This window comes from Astyanax mexicanus, chromosome 22 (assembly GCF_023375975.1).
Source record: "Astyanax mexicanus isolate ESR-SI-001 chromosome 22, AstMex3_surface, whole genome shotgun sequence".
Lineage (NCBI taxonomy): Eukaryota > Metazoa > Chordata > Actinopteri > Characiformes > Acestrorhamphidae > Astyanax > Astyanax mexicanus.
Genome location: NC_064429.1, coordinates 35311435 through 35327786, shown reverse-complemented (window position 1 = coordinate 35327786; position 16352 = coordinate 35311435). Strand labels below are relative to the sequence as shown.

Below are 16352 nucleotides of genomic sequence, written 5' to 3'. Positions count from 1 at the left end.
GTTAAGTAAAAGGGCGGAGCTAAATTCTTGTAGGCTGAATGGGTGGAGCTAAACTGCTGTAGGCAAAATAAATTAAAAACTAAATTGTTAGCTGAAGGGTGGGGATAAATTATAATAGATTAATGGGTGGGGCTAAACTCCAGTAGGAGGTTTGGGCAGAGCTAACATGCTATAGGTTAAAGAACTGGAACCAAACAGTTCTAGGTTAAGGAGGCAGGGTTAAACTGTTGTAGGCAGAATGGGTGGAACTAAACTGGTGCGTGCTAAAGGAGTGAGACAAACAGTTGCAGAAATAATGGGTGTGGCTAATCAGTTGTAGACTGAAAGGGTAGATTTACATTCTGGCTACTGACTATTAACTTGTACAAAAAATATATTTGGGATATTTCTTATGTTATATAGAATTTTACAGTTATACACTGGCACTGATCACTGACCTTTATGCAGAACTAGTCATTACAAGCTCACATTAATCACAGATGTTCCTTACATTTGCATAAACCTCATAAACCAGACCAGTCACTGTGGTCCACACACAGACCCGAGTCGAGATCCAGTTCAGTTGGCCTCAGCCTGGAGCGTCAGCAGTGTGGTATGTGCCTGAGCTGAGGGTTTAGATTGTGTGATGTGACCCAGCTGTTGTTTTACAGAATTGACCCACAACAGCCTGGGAACACACTGTCCTTTCTGCCCCACATTTACTGAATGTAATTATCTTCCATCACGTTCTCATTTCTGTATTTTCTGAAATCATAGCAGGGTCATAAATGCACATATAGGCCAAAAATGATTCACCCTGTTCTCACTCAAGTAGTCTTTTTTTCTAATATTGAAAATTTTGCCAAACTGGAATGTAGGATCTTGTTGTAAATGTACACAAATCAAACTTTAATTTAAATACATAATTATTAAAAAATAAATGCTGAAACGTTAAGATATAGTGTAATTTCATGTCATGTCATGTGTTTTTTAATGTGAAGTTTTGCTCTTAATAAAGCTGTTGAATCAACAAGGATTTGAACAATTTGTTATTACGCATCAATAACATTATACTGAATTAAAAGAGTCTATGAAATAATTTGTTTTGTTACATAAGCACAAATGACATGCCATTCAAATAAACATATGCTATTTATTTTGTGAAGGTGACCTGATTATTATGGAATTCAAACTATATACTTAATGTATATTTAAATAAATACACTCATTATTTTTAGATACTTTTTTAGATTTAGAGCAATTCTACTTTAATAATACTGAATACATAAACCTGAGGATTATGCGTTTAAAATAAATGAATTAATGAATCTGCATTTGCATATGGATTTGTAGCAGCAGGGAGGATGCGAGGCAGGCGTAAATGCAGGTAATATTCATTTAGTTAACAAGTTAACAAACAAACAAAAACTAAACTCAAAACAAGATACATTAAGAGACAGGACTGATGGAATTGGCATTGAATAAACTACAAAACAGAAAACAAAGGAACAGCAACCTGACGGTGTGAAACGCACATGCTAAACACATAGGCTTAAATATACACAAGGTGAATGGAAAACACCTGGGATCACTAATAAGGGGCCAGAGCTACAAATTGAAACAGTTGGGAGCACTAAAGACATGGGCGGAGACAAGGACCTCTTTTTTGCACCCATGTTTTTTTTTACCAGTAAAGATTATAAAGGTTATCATCAGCTGAATATCTGTCAAGAACTTGATGATCAATCCTGCCTTTGAGGTGGACTGAAGAGTTCGCACTGTAAACTGCAGATGTGATGAATTATCTGTGGAGCATTGCCTATGAGAGTCGGTCACCCCTAGTAGTAAATCGAGGGACAATAACAGCTCAGTGAAATTTGCAGGACATGCTTCCAACTGATAGCATTTTTCAGCAGGATAATGCTCATCCACATACAGAAAGGAATGTCTGTTTTCAGGAATGTCTCCACCAGATTGCACCACTTTACGTTGTCCTTCCCAGTCTCTATATTTATCACCAATAAAAAAATGCATTTATGGAGAAACTGGAATGCTGCAGCTTCAGCTTTAACCTACTAGTGCAGAGCAGGATCTACAGGTCCAGCTGTAGCAACATATGTGGGTAAATGTGCTTCAGGATCAATGCAGAACCTGTAGAACCTCCAAACCCAACCGCTTCAATATCATCTTATATCCAGAATAGAGGCTCCAACAGGGAGCTAGATAGAGCCTTGCTTCAATTGCTAAAACAGCTTTCCAACATATAAATGTATCCTTAGTATTTATAGGATTTATTGAAGTGTTTCAGCATTAAATGCAAACATATACATATATAGGCATGGTCCAGACATGCGGTTCTAGATTAAAAAGGAGAAAAAGGACTTTCTCAAAGAGGATCATCACTGACAGTTTCATTTACTCGCTCCAGACAGTGATTAATTCATCCCCAGGAGTCTGATCATCAGAAAGTTAAGAGATGACAGAGATAAATAAAGTTAAGGTGCAAATTAAAAGTCAGAAACTAATTAAAGTGTCTCTCCTATCTACACATCTACCTATTACTAAGGATGACCTTAAGAAATGATTTTATAAGGCTATTTAGTACAGCCTTAAACCTTTATAGATCATGAGAGGTTCTTTAATACTTGTTTGATTTACTATTGTCAAAGAACCATTTGGATGGTTGCTACTGTATGATGCTCCACACTCTAAAAATAATATACTGGATTTACTATCTAAAAAGTGATGCAACAATTTGCATGCATTTTTTTAAGTAATCCCAACAAAAGAAATAATACGATTGTTTTGTTTGATAAACACAACTAAATTAAGTTCCACCAACATAATTTAATTAAACTTTAAATATCTCCATTAATTTGAGCCTAAGCGGAAAATGCAAATACGTCTGTCTTCATAATGAGGAGCGCGAAGAGGAGGGCTGTACACAGTTACTCTTAACAATTACTAAAGTTAATAAAAAAATACATCCAAACAGAATTTTTTTTTATTTGTCTGAATTTAAAATGAACAAAGTATAGACCTTTTTCACACATTTCTGATTGTTTTGTAATCAATGGCTGAAGCTACTGCCCATACAAATGCTTAATATAATTCAGTTAAACACCCTCACCAGAGTTTATACTCTATCAGGATAAATCTGTTAAACTCCACCTGAAAAGCTCTGTTTATTACGTGTTATTCTAACCAGCAAATCAATAAAACTAGAGTGAAACTAAACCGAGGTAGCCCAATGTTCAGACCAGTGTTCACTCTGGTTCAGATTAAAATTAAACTAAAATGAACTAAACTCAACAACAGCATTAATTGATTCATCATTTATTTAGATTATTATCAGAAATAAATAGAAAAAGGGATGAGAGGGAATGAGATATAGAAAAATAGAAGTAAAGAGAAAGAAAATTAGAGGAAGAAAATGTAAAAGAGTGAGAAATGCAAAGGCGAGAAGGGAAAGAAAGATGTGCAAAAGCAAAAACAGAGAAAATGTAGGTAAAGAAAAGAAGTGAGAGACAGACAAAAAAGAGAAGAGGAACAGATACAATGAAAATAATAGAAAAAGACAAAAGACAGGAAAAACAGAAAGAGTGAAAAATAAAGGGGAGGGTAGAAGAAAAATATAAACTACAGGATATATATAGAGGAAAGAAAGAGAGGATGAAAAGTAAAAGAGTGAGAGAGGCAAAAAAAGTGAGAGAAACAGATGAGTGAAGGCAAAAACAGAAAATAAGGGATATGAAAAGGAAGACGAGAGAGAAATTGGATAAGTGAAAAGAGAGATGTTTTGAAGATAAACTGACAGAAATAAAAAAAGAAAAAGAGAAAGACGGGGTGTTATTTAAATGTAATTGATTTTTATCAGCAATAATATAATTACCAATAATCAAATAATCACTAATAATTATAATAGAATCCAATCTTTGATGCGATGCTTTATTTATCTGTCTATCACTGTTAGACTTCTATCGCTCTGTTTCCTTCTTCCTCTTTCTCTCTCTCTCCGTTTCCATCTTTATTTCTCACTCTCTCTGTTTCCTCTCTTCTCTCACTCTCTCTCTCTTTCTTCTTTCTCCATCTCTCTCTCTCTCTGTGTTTCCTTCTTTCTTTCTCTCTCTCTCTCTCTCTCTCTCTCTCTCTCTCTCTCTCTCTCTCTGTGTGTGTGTGTGTGCGCGCGTTAGTGCGCGCGCGCGTGTCCCCGGCGCTCTCGAAGCGCGTGCAGTTAGAGCGCAGTGCTGAGCGGAGCGGAGAGGAGCCCGAGCGGACAGCGCGCGCGCAGCCATGCGGAACGCCTCGTGCGCGGAGGAGCCGCTGGTGTTCGGCGCGCTGGAGCGCGTGGTGATCGGCGTGTGCCTGGGCTGCGTGTCGGCGCTGACGGTGATGGGGAACGCGCTCGTGGTGATCGCGGTGTGCGTGGTGAAGAAGCTCCGGCAGCCCTCCAACTACCTGCTGGTGTCGCTCGCGGCGGCGGACCTCAGCGTGGCCACCGTGGTCATGCCCTTCGCCATCGTCACCGACCTGACCGGCGGACAGTGGCTCTTCGGACAGGTCTTCTGCAACATCTTCATCGCCATGGACGTCATGTGCTGCACCGCCTCCATCATGACCCTCTGTGTCATCAGCGTGGACAGGTGAGGTGCTTACCTGAGCTGCTGCTGAACACCTGAATACACCTGAGCACAGGTGTAACTCACTTTTGAGAGTTTTTTGTGGGAGTGTGTTTTTGAGAAATTGGGGGGTTAATGTTTCAATGGTTCATCAAGTGTGGACAGGTGAGGTGCTTACCTGAGCTGCTGAACACCTGGATACACATGAGCACTTTTGGGAGTTTTTGTAGGAGTGGATTTTGATAGATTAAGAATTAATGTTGGGGGTTATTGTTTCCAAGGTTTATTAAGGGTGGACAGGTAAAGTGCTTACCTGAGTGCCTGAACACCTGGATACACCTGAGCACAGTTTTTTCAAGAGTTTTTGTGGGAGTGTGCTTTTGATAGATTAAGGGTTGATGTGTCTCTCAGGATTATCAATTTGGACAGGTGAGATGCTCACCTGAACAAAGATTTTATCTGGATTTAATCTTTAATGTATTTGTTTATCACAGTTTATTTATTGAGTGTTTATGATAGATTGGGGGTTAACATTTCCATGGTTTAAGTTTGGACAGGTGAGGTGCTTACCTGAGCTGCTAAATAGCTGGATACATGTGAGCACAGGTGTAACTCGCTTTTGGGAGTTTTGTGGGAGTGTGCTTTTGATATATTGAGGGTTAATATGTTCCTTAGTGGGGCAGGTGAGGTGCTTAATTAAGCTGATGCTCACCTGGACAAAGGTTTTACCTGGTTGAACTGTACATGTCTTTGTTTATCCTGGTTTAATTATTAAAAAAACACTCAGACACTTTTTACTTGTTTTTAACCTAACATGTACCTATGTGTTTATTACAGTTTTCACATTGTGCTTTTGAAAGGTTGGAGGTTAATGTTTCCATGGAAACATTGTGGACAGGTGAAGTGCTCAACTGAGATGACACTGATGCTTCCCTGGACAAAAGATTTACCTGGATTTAACCTTCTATGTATTTGTTTTTCTCAATATTTTTTATTGAAAACCCCCTGGATACATGTGTTACACCTAAACACCTGAGCACAGGTAGAACATGCTTTCATATTGTGGGTGTGTGCTTTTGATAGATTGAGGGTTAATTACTGTGTCTCTCAGGATTATCAATATGGACAGGTGAGATGCTCACCTAAGCTGACATTGATGCTCACCTGGACAAAAGGTTTTACCTGGTTTTACCATAACATGTTTGTGTGTATCACTGCTGAGGTGGAGGTGGGGGTCACTCATACACTTATAATAATTCTCCGGGTCACCTGAGCTGCTGAACACCTGGATACACCTGAGGAAACTTGTAGTTTGCTTTTACTTATGGGTTTGGGTTATTGATAGATTGTTGGTTATGGTTTCCCTTAAAGTCACCTGAGCTGAAACAGATGCTCGCCTGGATACAGGGTCATCAGTGTGGACAGATGAGGTGCTCACCTGAGCTGTTAAGCACCTGAGCACAGGTGTTGCTTGCTTTCATATTGATAGATTGGGGGTAACTGTTTCCATGGTTCATCAAGTGAGGACAGGTGAGGTGCTCACTAAGCTGACACAGGTGTTACCTTGATTTAACCATGTATGTTGGGTTATTCATAGATTGGGTGCATGTCGGTAGATTATTTGTGACCTTATGGGTTATCAGCATGGACAGGTGGGGTGCTCACCTGAGATGGTACTGCTAAACACCTATTTACCTGGATTATCATAGCTGGGAGGGCTCACTCTATATTGGTAGTCAGGTGCTCACCTGAGAATAGGTGTAGCTTTCTTTGAAATGGACTCAGATTTGACCTTTTACCTTTATGATCCTGTAAGCCATAGAGTGGACAGGTGGAGGTGAGGTGCAGGTGAGGATGCAGAAGACACCAGAGCTGCTGTTGCACACCTGTCTACAGGTGTATTCATGTGTTAACCCAAGTGAGAGTGCATTTGTTTCTTATGTGTGCATTTTTGTTTTTATGACAGTCTTGGAGAATTCATTATTTATTCATATAGACACTTTATTACTGCATTATCAGGGTGGACAGGTGAGCTACCCTGCACACCTGGATACAGGTGTTGTGCTGTTTTAGATATTGGATGCCTGTTTGTGTGTGTGTGTGTTTGGGGGCTCATCCATCAGAACTCTTTGGGTTATCGGATTGGACAGGTGAGCTTCAGTACCTGCAGGCGCAACACCTGGACACCTGTTTATTTATTAAGCAGCTTTAACAAGTGTTCTTCTATGGGTTTGTTGCACAGGTTCTATATACATAAACTCAATGACAAAAAATCTCTGGAAAAAAAAGAGAGCACTTAAAAGTGATGAGTTTCTTTGATTTTAGCAAATTAAAAACCTCTGGAATATAATCAAGAGGAAGATGGATGATCACAAACCATCAAACCAAACTGAACTGCTTGAAGTTTTGCACCAGGAGTAAAGCAGCATAAAGTTATCCAAAAGCAGTGTGTAAGACTGGTGGAGGAGAACATGATGCCAAGATGCATGAAAAAACCACCAGGGTTATTCCACCAAATATTGATTTCTGAACTCTTAAAACTTTATGAATATGAATTTGTTTTCTTTGCATTATTTGAGGTCTGAAAGCTCTGCATCTTTTTTGTTATTTCAGCCATTTCTCACTTTCTGTAAATAAATGCTCTAAATGACTAAAATATTTTTATTTGGAATTTGGGAGAAATGTTGTCTGTAGTTTATAGAATAAAACAACCATGTTAATTTTACTCAAACATAAAATAATATAATAATTTTTAATGAATACTTCTATCTCTCACCAGGAGGTACACTAGCCAGACAAATAAGCGTTTGAGACTCTACCACTCCCTCTAGTGGTTAAACCCAGTGTTTAATCAGACCACACCTGTAATCATTCACATATCTACCTGCCGATATTTGCATAACTCGGTAAGATCCCTGTATTTTTAGGGTATTTAGAGGCCTGAAGCTGCTGCAGAAACGGGGCGTCAGCTGGTGTGATAATGGAGTGTTTTCATTAAAGCTGTGGAGGAGAGCTGTTAGCGCAAAGCTTCGTGCTTGGGACAGAATTTAATACTTTACGCTGTGTGTGAGTGTGTGTGTGTTAGTGTGTGTTAGTGTGTGTGTGTGTGTGCCACACACAGCCGTGCAGCAGTGGGTCAATATGCACTGTGACAGTGAGCTTATCGGATCTGACACTTCCAGTCCCTCTGAGTGTGTGTGAGTGTGTGTGTGTGTGTGTGTAGAGTGTGTGTGTGTAGAGTGTGCTCTCAGATGGGACTCTACAGCAGATGTTTGTGTGTGTAGAGTGTCTGTATATAGTGTATGCATAGTGTGTTTGTGTAGTGTGTGTAGGGTGTGTATTTGTGTGTGTGTGGAGTGTGTGTGTGTATGATTGGTGTGCATAGTGTGTGTGTGTAGCGTGTGTTTGTGTGTTTATGTATAGTTTGTGTATGTGTGTACAGTGTGAGTCTTTGTGCTTTTAGTGTGTGTGTAAAGTGTGTAGAGTGTGTGTGTATAATTTGTGTATGTATAGTGTGTGTGTGTGTGTGTGTTGAGTGTGTATTCAGAATGTGTGTAGTGTGTGTATAACGTGTGTGTAGCGTGTGTGTTTATGTATGTAGAGTGTGTGTGTGTTTAGATTGTGTGTATATAGTGTGTATGTGTGTAGAGTGTGTGTTTGTGTGTCTGTGTGTGTGTAGATTGTGTGTCTGTACAGTGTGTGTGTCTGTGTTTAGATGTGTGTAAATAGAGTGTGTGTGTATGTGTAGAGTGTGTATTATGTGTGTGTGTACAGTGTTCATGCAGAGTGTGTAAGTGTGTATGTAGAGTGTGTGTATGTGTGATTAGAATGTGTGTATATAGTGTGTGTTTAGTGTGTGTATACAATGTGTGTAAATGTTTGTGTGTGTGAGTGTGTATATAGTGTGTGTGTGTGTGTAGAGTGTGTGTATAACATGTGTGTATAGTGTGTGTTTGTGTTTGTATATACAGTGTGTGTAGAGTGTGTGTGTTTAGATTGTGTGTATATAGTTTGTGTGTAGTGTGTGTGTGTGTTTGTAGAGTGTGTATATATAGTGTGTGTGTAAAGTGTGTGTATATAGTGTGTATGTGTAGAGTGTGTGTATAACGTGTGTGTATAGTGTGTGTTTGTGTTTGTATATACAGTGTGTGTAGAGTGTGTGTGTTTAGATTGTGTGTATATAGTTTGTGTGTAGTGTGTGTGTGTGTGTGTTTGTAGAGTGTGTATATATAGTGTGTGTGTAAAGTGTGTGTATATAGTGTGTGTGTGTAGAGTGTGTGTATAACGTGTGTGTATAGTGTTTTTGGGTGTGTATATACAGTGTGTGTTTGTGTTTAGATTGTGTGTATATAGTGTGTGTGTACACAGTGTGGGTGTGTGTGTGTAGAGTGTGTAGTGTGCTGTAGGACTGCCCTGATTAACCACTTAGTAAAGTAACTGATTTAATTTTACCTTCGTTATAAATGTGCATTAATTAATTGCTAATTTGCTTAACGAGGCTGAAATATTAACGAGCTCATATCTCTATTATACCCTGAGCCTCATTTATAACGTCATAATTAATTTATACACCAACCTCTCTTTATCCCTTACAATTACACACACTGTTACTCTTCCTGTTCATTTAAGACTGATACATATTCAAATGAACCCTGTTCTGATTGGCTGCTCTGAATAGTGCCTTTGTTCAAACAGCAATCTAGGCTAAAACACTCCTTATAACTTTGTAGTAAATAGGTGAAGCTAGACTGCTGTAAGCTTAATGGACTTAATGGAGTTAAATTGCTGTAGGCTGAATGGGCGGAGCTAAAGTGCAAAAAGTCATGGGACAACAGTATGTAAATTGATCATAGTGTTACCTTAAGGAATGGGTCAGCAATGCCAACCCCTGTATAAGTTATGAGGTGTTATCTTGTGAGTGAGGTTGATTATACTCTGGCCAATGTGCTCATGGCAAGGTGATGTTAATTTTGGGAGTTGGAGTGAGCCTTGATAGTGCAGAAATTTGCATAGTGCGACACTTTTCCATCTGGAAATTATTTATCACATTGAAAAGATTGTGACCATCAGCCTCTGGCTTGAATTGTCCATGCATATAGTCGCTGTCCAATGAAAAGCAAGTATTTTCATTTTTGTCGATTTTTAGTTCAGTGCATAATTTGAACTATAAAACTGTCCCTTACACTGTGCTAAAATTTCTTGATGAACAAATCAATAGAAATACTTTAAAATGACCTGAAATAAACTCTTTTTACATTGACTTCAATTGAAAGTTTAGAAGGTTTTTTTCTCTCTCCTGTAAAGTTGCTGTTTCAGAGATTGGACAGTGACGATATACAGTAGAAAAGCACCTCTGGCAGAAATCACGTCCACATTCAATGTATAAGACCCTACACACATATCCCACAGGTCAGTGCAGCGTTCTTTAACTGTGCCAAAAGTCATGGGACACTGTTTTGTAATCTCCGATGGTAAAAACTTGCCCCCGCAGTGTGAAACGAGGCGGAGTCTAACTCGCTGGAGCAGAAACTGGCTCTTGTATTGATCAATCCTCTCGAATCCGATGCTGAATTAGCTTTACGGAAGGAAGCCAGCAGCATAAAGGTAACCTTGCTAAGAGGGAATTGAGGTGACAGCAGAGTCAATATAATAACTCATACTGCAGCAGTGCTGCTGACAGACAGACGCACTGACTGACGGTACCTGCAGAACCGACACCAGAACAATGACATCAAAGCTAAACTGGACATGAATGGAGAGCACGTGCACATTTATATGTATTCATGATAATAACTGTAATTAACTCTTTCTGCTCACCTCCCCCTTCACTCCTAACCCTTTACACGCATCCACCCCTTCCACTCTTTCAGTATTTAATCTAGCTTAGACCTTCTAAACTTCTACATGTCTACCTCTTCTCATTCTTAATGAATGTGAGCGATAGGAATGTAGAAAAAGCAATAGAAGAGTGTAAGGAGTAGAGAAGTGGATTTGGTGCACAAGTAGAAGGTGTTATAGTATGGAAGAGGAAGGTAAGTAAGGCTGTTTTCATGCCAGCACTATTTGGTCCAGTTAAAATGAACTGGTTTGTTTGTGGAAAACAGTGAATGATCGCATTTACATAAAATTGCACATAAAATTAGCCAGGCCGAGACCCGAGAGAGACTGCTGGTTGATTAAAGAAGGTTTAAAGGAGAAATCTGCTGTAAAATTGTCTTTTGTTGCAGTAAAACATGATAAAAAGTACTTCAATTAGCAGGGTAAGAGCACAGTTCTGCTCTAAATATTGCAATGCACACAACATTATGGGAGACATACCAGAGTTCAAAAGAGGACAAATTGTTGGTGCACGACTTGCTGGAGCATCTGTGACCAAGACAGCAAGTCTTTGTGATGCATCAAGAACCACGGTATCCAGGGTAATGTCAGCATACCACCAAGAAGGACCAACCACATCCAACAGGATTAACTGTGGACGCTGTAAGAGGAAGCTGTCTGAAAGGGATGTTCGGGTGCTAACCTCAACTCTCCTGTTTCCACCAGAACTGTCCGTCACCACAATCAATTATTGTGGTCTAAAACCAGGAGTTTTAGTTTCACTGTTCAACCCCTGCATATGTTATTATCAGTACAGTAATGGCGGCGCTCTGAGCTGAAACTAGCATTATGGGATGTAAACAGTGAATTGTAATAAGCTTAATAAGTTATTAATGCCTCGTTTTAAATGTCAGGGCTCCCTTTCGGATTCTAGTAAGGAGGTGTGGAGCTACTTTGAGCTGGATAACGGTGTAAAAAGTGATTTATCAGGGTAAATTATGCCCCATATCAACCAGTCTGAAGGGGGTTTGGACAAACTGTTAAAATTTTCGGATCTCTGAACGCTGTGGGAGAACGGAGGTGTGCTATTCATCAAAGATAAGAACTTTTTATCATGTTTTACTACAGCAAAAGTAATTTTACACCGGAGTTCTCCTTTAAGAAGTCTTTGTTTCAGGTCACAGATCTAACAACCGAAACAAGGTCTGATATCTGGACTAAATTTATCTTAGAGCTCAAATCTCTCATGGTATCCAAACTTTTGCATTGTTCCTCTTTCCTTTATTTACTCTAAAATTTTACAAAATATTTAACAATATGCTAATCTTTAAAAAAGTATGTTTTATCTTTAACCCTCCTGTTATGTTCAAATTTACTAACATCTTATATGTTTGGGGTCAATTTGACCTCAGTAATTTTAAACTACAGAAATGTATTATATAATAATAACTGTTTACCTAAGTTTATGTCACATGCTATATTTGTTTGTTGGCTATTTAAAAAATATATATATTTTTCTTTTGTATTAGTGCAAGTGGTTCTTGCACTAATACAGTTATAATTATGTTATTTCAGGGCTCATAGGGTCATATTTTCAGGGATCATAGTGATCTTCACATCATTCAACACAAATGTGTGTAAAATTATATTATTTTTTATGTTTTATACAGCTAAAACAGCCTGGGGTCAAATTGACCCCAAACAACGTCGATGTATACAATATGTGTACAGGACACAACAAACATACCATCACATACATTTTATGTTTAGCCAGTTTTCCCCATTAACCCTTGTGTGGTGTTCGGGTCTGTGGGACCCGTTTTCATTTTTCATCAAATGATACTAAAAAAATATTTTTTCTAACTCAAACTCATTGGCATTGGCTCATTTTTTTGTGAAAAACACATATCAAAACACATTTTCGATAAACACACACTGTACACCCCCCCCCCCCTACACACATTTATATTACATACAGTCTGTTTGGCCAAGGGCTAATAAACATTGCTTCATTTGTAAATTTGAAACTAAACAAATTTTCTACTCATATCTTGAGTTTAATTCATTTTCTTTTACATTTTATTAAAAAACTAATAAAAAAAGAGTAGCACTTTTTAAAAGAAATGTAACATAAGAAAGGTAAAGGGCAAATATTAACCATGTAAGCTGTTTATATTGCTTGCAATTTAGGTGAAGCGAGCATGTGTAAAGCATTTTAATGTAAAATTGCTTAATTTTGCTGAATTAAATACAAGTAACAAAGTAAACGATTGACAAAAATATGAACACCACACAAGGGTTAAATTGGGAAAAGTCACAATATATGAAGAAAAAAAAAAGATTTTAACTGCTTATTTAAGGGCTTTAAACATTAAATGGGGTAAATTTGACCCCAAACATAATAGGAGGGTTAACATTGGGATTTTTGGAGATCTGTCCTATAACCTTAATCATCACTCATATATTCACAGTAACAAAGATTTTGACCAAGCGTGCCCAAACTTCTGCATGCTACTCACTTTTTTTCACTTCCGAGCTCTTAAATATGTTAAACTTTCGTCTTGAAATAAACCCACCAAATGCGTTATTAGCGGGATAAAACTTGTTGACAAACAGATCATCAGTGTGATGAAAGCGGCGGCTCATCCAGGCTGATTTGAAGCGAGTGCTGAATGCTGATGTGTTGAAATGCAGGAGGGACGCGTCTGAAGAGGCCTGTGTTTACTCTCTCTGAGACGTGGAGGAGTGCTTTAAAATCAGCTGATCTGCGTTAGTTAAAAACCACAGTGATTACAGATCAGAGCACTGCAGCCGTAATCACAGAGCAGCAGAGAAGTGGGAGTGGAGAAGGGTTAAAAAAAAAAAAACTCTAACAAACAAGTCATTCCTGCTTCTGTCCAAGCGTTCGTTTTGATGAGAAATTCATTCAGGAGATGGATCTGCTGTCGCTATTTTATTTGGGAGGTGAAGTCAACACGGCTCATCCGGATTTCATTGTAAACAATCCGAAAAATTTATATACAGAACCTCAAACTCGCACTTTTACCTCTAAGGCTTTGAATCTAGACTTGCCAAGTTTCCCTTTAGCCAATCAAATTTATAGTGTGGGCGGGTTGTTTTTTTCCCTCCTGGATGGGATGCATTCAGGAGCATCATGGCTCCCATCAAAACTCATTTCACCTCTGAATTCTCTGTGTGGTATGAGTGGTAAAACAATGAAAATCTTGCCTGCTCTACAGATAGCATTAGCATTAGCATTGGCCATGTAGAACTAAATGATTGCAAAAGGCATGTTGAGGTGAGTTAATGTGATCTATATCTAAATAGCCAATAGCTAAAGTTCTATTATCTTTTGTTATCTATTTGTGTGTGTGTGTTAGAGGTGGGCGGATTGATTCTAATATGGATAATATTGATACCAATGCTGATATTGATATTGAACAATACTCGTGTAAAAAGATTGATACTCAAACTTTCTATCCCTAGGTCTTTTGGATATTTTGGATCTATGAAGATTAATTATTAAAAAGTATCTGTATCAATATTGGTAATACTGGCCCTGCATTTACTTGGTATCGGAATCAATACCAAAATTCCCGGGATTTGTCCAAGTCCAGTTCTGGTGGTACCTCCCTGGAATTAATTTTTGCAACTTGGGATGTCTGCGAACCGGAGATAAAAACCAGCTTTTAAAGTGTTCAGCAAACACTGAGCCTCTCAACAAACGCCTGAGGCAGGCCTCACGGATTAGCATTACCATTATCATTAGCATTAGCATTAGCCGTAAGACAGCTGAGTCTCTGTATGTAGGGGATAATAACCGTCCGCAGCTCAGCTGTTCGTGCTGACTGGGTGGTTTTGGGAATGACCTGGCAGCCCCGGGCGAGAATGTTGGAAATGAACCAGAGATCACAGCAAATTTGTTATTGTGAAGCTAAATCCATAAATGTGTATTAAAAAACCTCAAGTCTGCGTTTGATTGATTGAGGCCTCTGGGCCAAAGCTCTTTCGCTGGACACGGCTGGTTAGCAATTGACCTTACGAATGTACTGAGTCAGTAAAAGTCACGGGAAAGTGATGAATTAAGGGTTTCTATATGATTCCTCAAAGCTTAGGTAGCAAACTAGCATCTGTGCTGCTGTAGCAATCAAATATTTGGATATATATACTAAAAAATTATCAATATTTTTGCAGTTTTCTCTTTTTCAAATTGCAATGAGATAATGAAACTTAATTGCCTACAAATTTTTTTTTTCCTGTAAATCTTTATTCTGCCACTATAATCAGGAGATCGCTGGTTCGAATCCTGGTCATGCAGCTTGCCATCAGCTGCCGGAGCCCTGAGAAAGCACAATAGTCTAATTAACAAGTAATTAAACTAAACTCATGTACCATGTACCAAACCAAACCATGTACCAACACCCAAACAGCTATTAAACACCTCCATAGCAACTGCCTAGCAACCACCTACTGCATAATACATTTAAATCAACAGGCAACCCAATACTTTTCTGCATATTGTGTATTTATATTTTTATGTCATTAAAAAAATACTTTAAAATAAGGAACCCCGCTATAAATTTTTGGTTAGTAGAACGTTTTCTAACTGCTACAAATAACGTTCTTGGAACGTTTAATCTGTTGCGTTTTCTGGATGTTCCTAGAATGTATTTAATGTAATGTTTTTAAACAGTCCATTGCAATCATCCATTAACAGGAAATTCAATTAAACTGTCGACAAACCCCAAAGTACCACAACAACCACTTGACAACCGACAACCTGACAACCTGAGGAACCATAGCATCCATAGCGACTGCATAGCAACCACCTAAGAAACACCCTACCAGCTGTTAAACATCACTATAGCAACTGCCTATATTGCATTTGAATCAACAGCCACCCCAATACTTTTTTTACATATCGTGTATTCATATCTTTTTACCATAAAATAAATATATGTTGGTAGAAAAAAGTATGAATCAACAGGCGTCACAACACTTTTGTGCATATTTTATATTTATATCTTCCCATCATTTAAAATGTTTGTTTTGCAAATAAACTAATTCAGAAGACACAACATGAAGCAAATAAAGCCTAAACCGAACGGTTTCTCTGTAAATGGCAGTGCAGGTAAACACATGTCGGCCTTGAAAAGCTGAAATCAGGTCTTTTAATGTTCCTTAAATGTTGGTACCGAGCCGCAGCCTTTTAGAGGTGGAATAAAAGTGTTCTGAGTCATTATGGGGTTTTTATAGAGACATGACATTAAAACGAGAACGAGAAAAGAGAAAAAGCCTCGACAGGCACAAAAACGCTGTAATAAAAAACACCTGAAATATCACGACTTCTGGGTCACGATGGAGGAGCTACGAAAAGCTTCGCTTTATAAGACAACATGATGTTGAAGAGGGGGAAAGAGAAATACAGAAAAAATCTGTATACTGGCTGGAGAGCTTAAACTAGTGAAAATCAAGCTCTGTTCCTCACCACTCAAATGATTATATCCAATAAAAATGATAAAAAACAGCAAATGGACAAAGCTTTATAGATCATACATCATATTTGCAGAAAATGAGAAATGGCTGAAATAACAAAAAAAAAAGATGCAGAGCTTTCAGACCTCAAATAATGCAAAAAAAACCCACAAATTAATATTTATAAAGTTTTAAGAGTTCAGAAATATACAATATTTGGTGGAATAATCCTGGTGGTTTTTAATCACAATTTTTTCATGCATCTTGTCATCATGTTCTCCTCCACCAGTCTTACACACTGCTTTTGGATAACTTTATGCTGCTTTACTCCTGGTGCAAAAATTCAAGCAGTTCAGTTTGGTGGTTTGATGGCTTGTGATCATCCATCTTCCTCTTGATTATATTCCAGAGGATTTTAATTTGGTAAAATCAAAGAAACTCATCATTTTTAAGTGGTCTCTT

The 16352-nt window shown here is 38.3% G+C and overlaps 2 protein-coding genes across 2 annotated transcripts in view; one reads left to right on the top strand and one right to left on the bottom strand.

Moving 5' to 3' along the window:
* The window catches only part of galnt9 (polypeptide N-acetylgalactosaminyltransferase 9), a 334018-nt gene that overhangs the window by 93964 nt on the left and 223702 nt on the right, over window positions 1-16352 (bottom strand). The window lies entirely within an intron of this gene.
* Window positions 4219-16352, top strand: part of htr7c (5-hydroxytryptamine (serotonin) receptor 7c) — a 46937-nt gene continuing 34803 nt past the window's right edge. Inside the window, exon 1 of the mRNA XM_007234168.3 lies at window positions 4219-4622. Coding sequence (XP_007234230.1) covers window positions 4273-4622 — 350 coding nt within the window. The 5' untranslated portion in view covers window positions 4219-4272. The remainder of the gene's footprint in view (window positions 4623-16352) is intronic.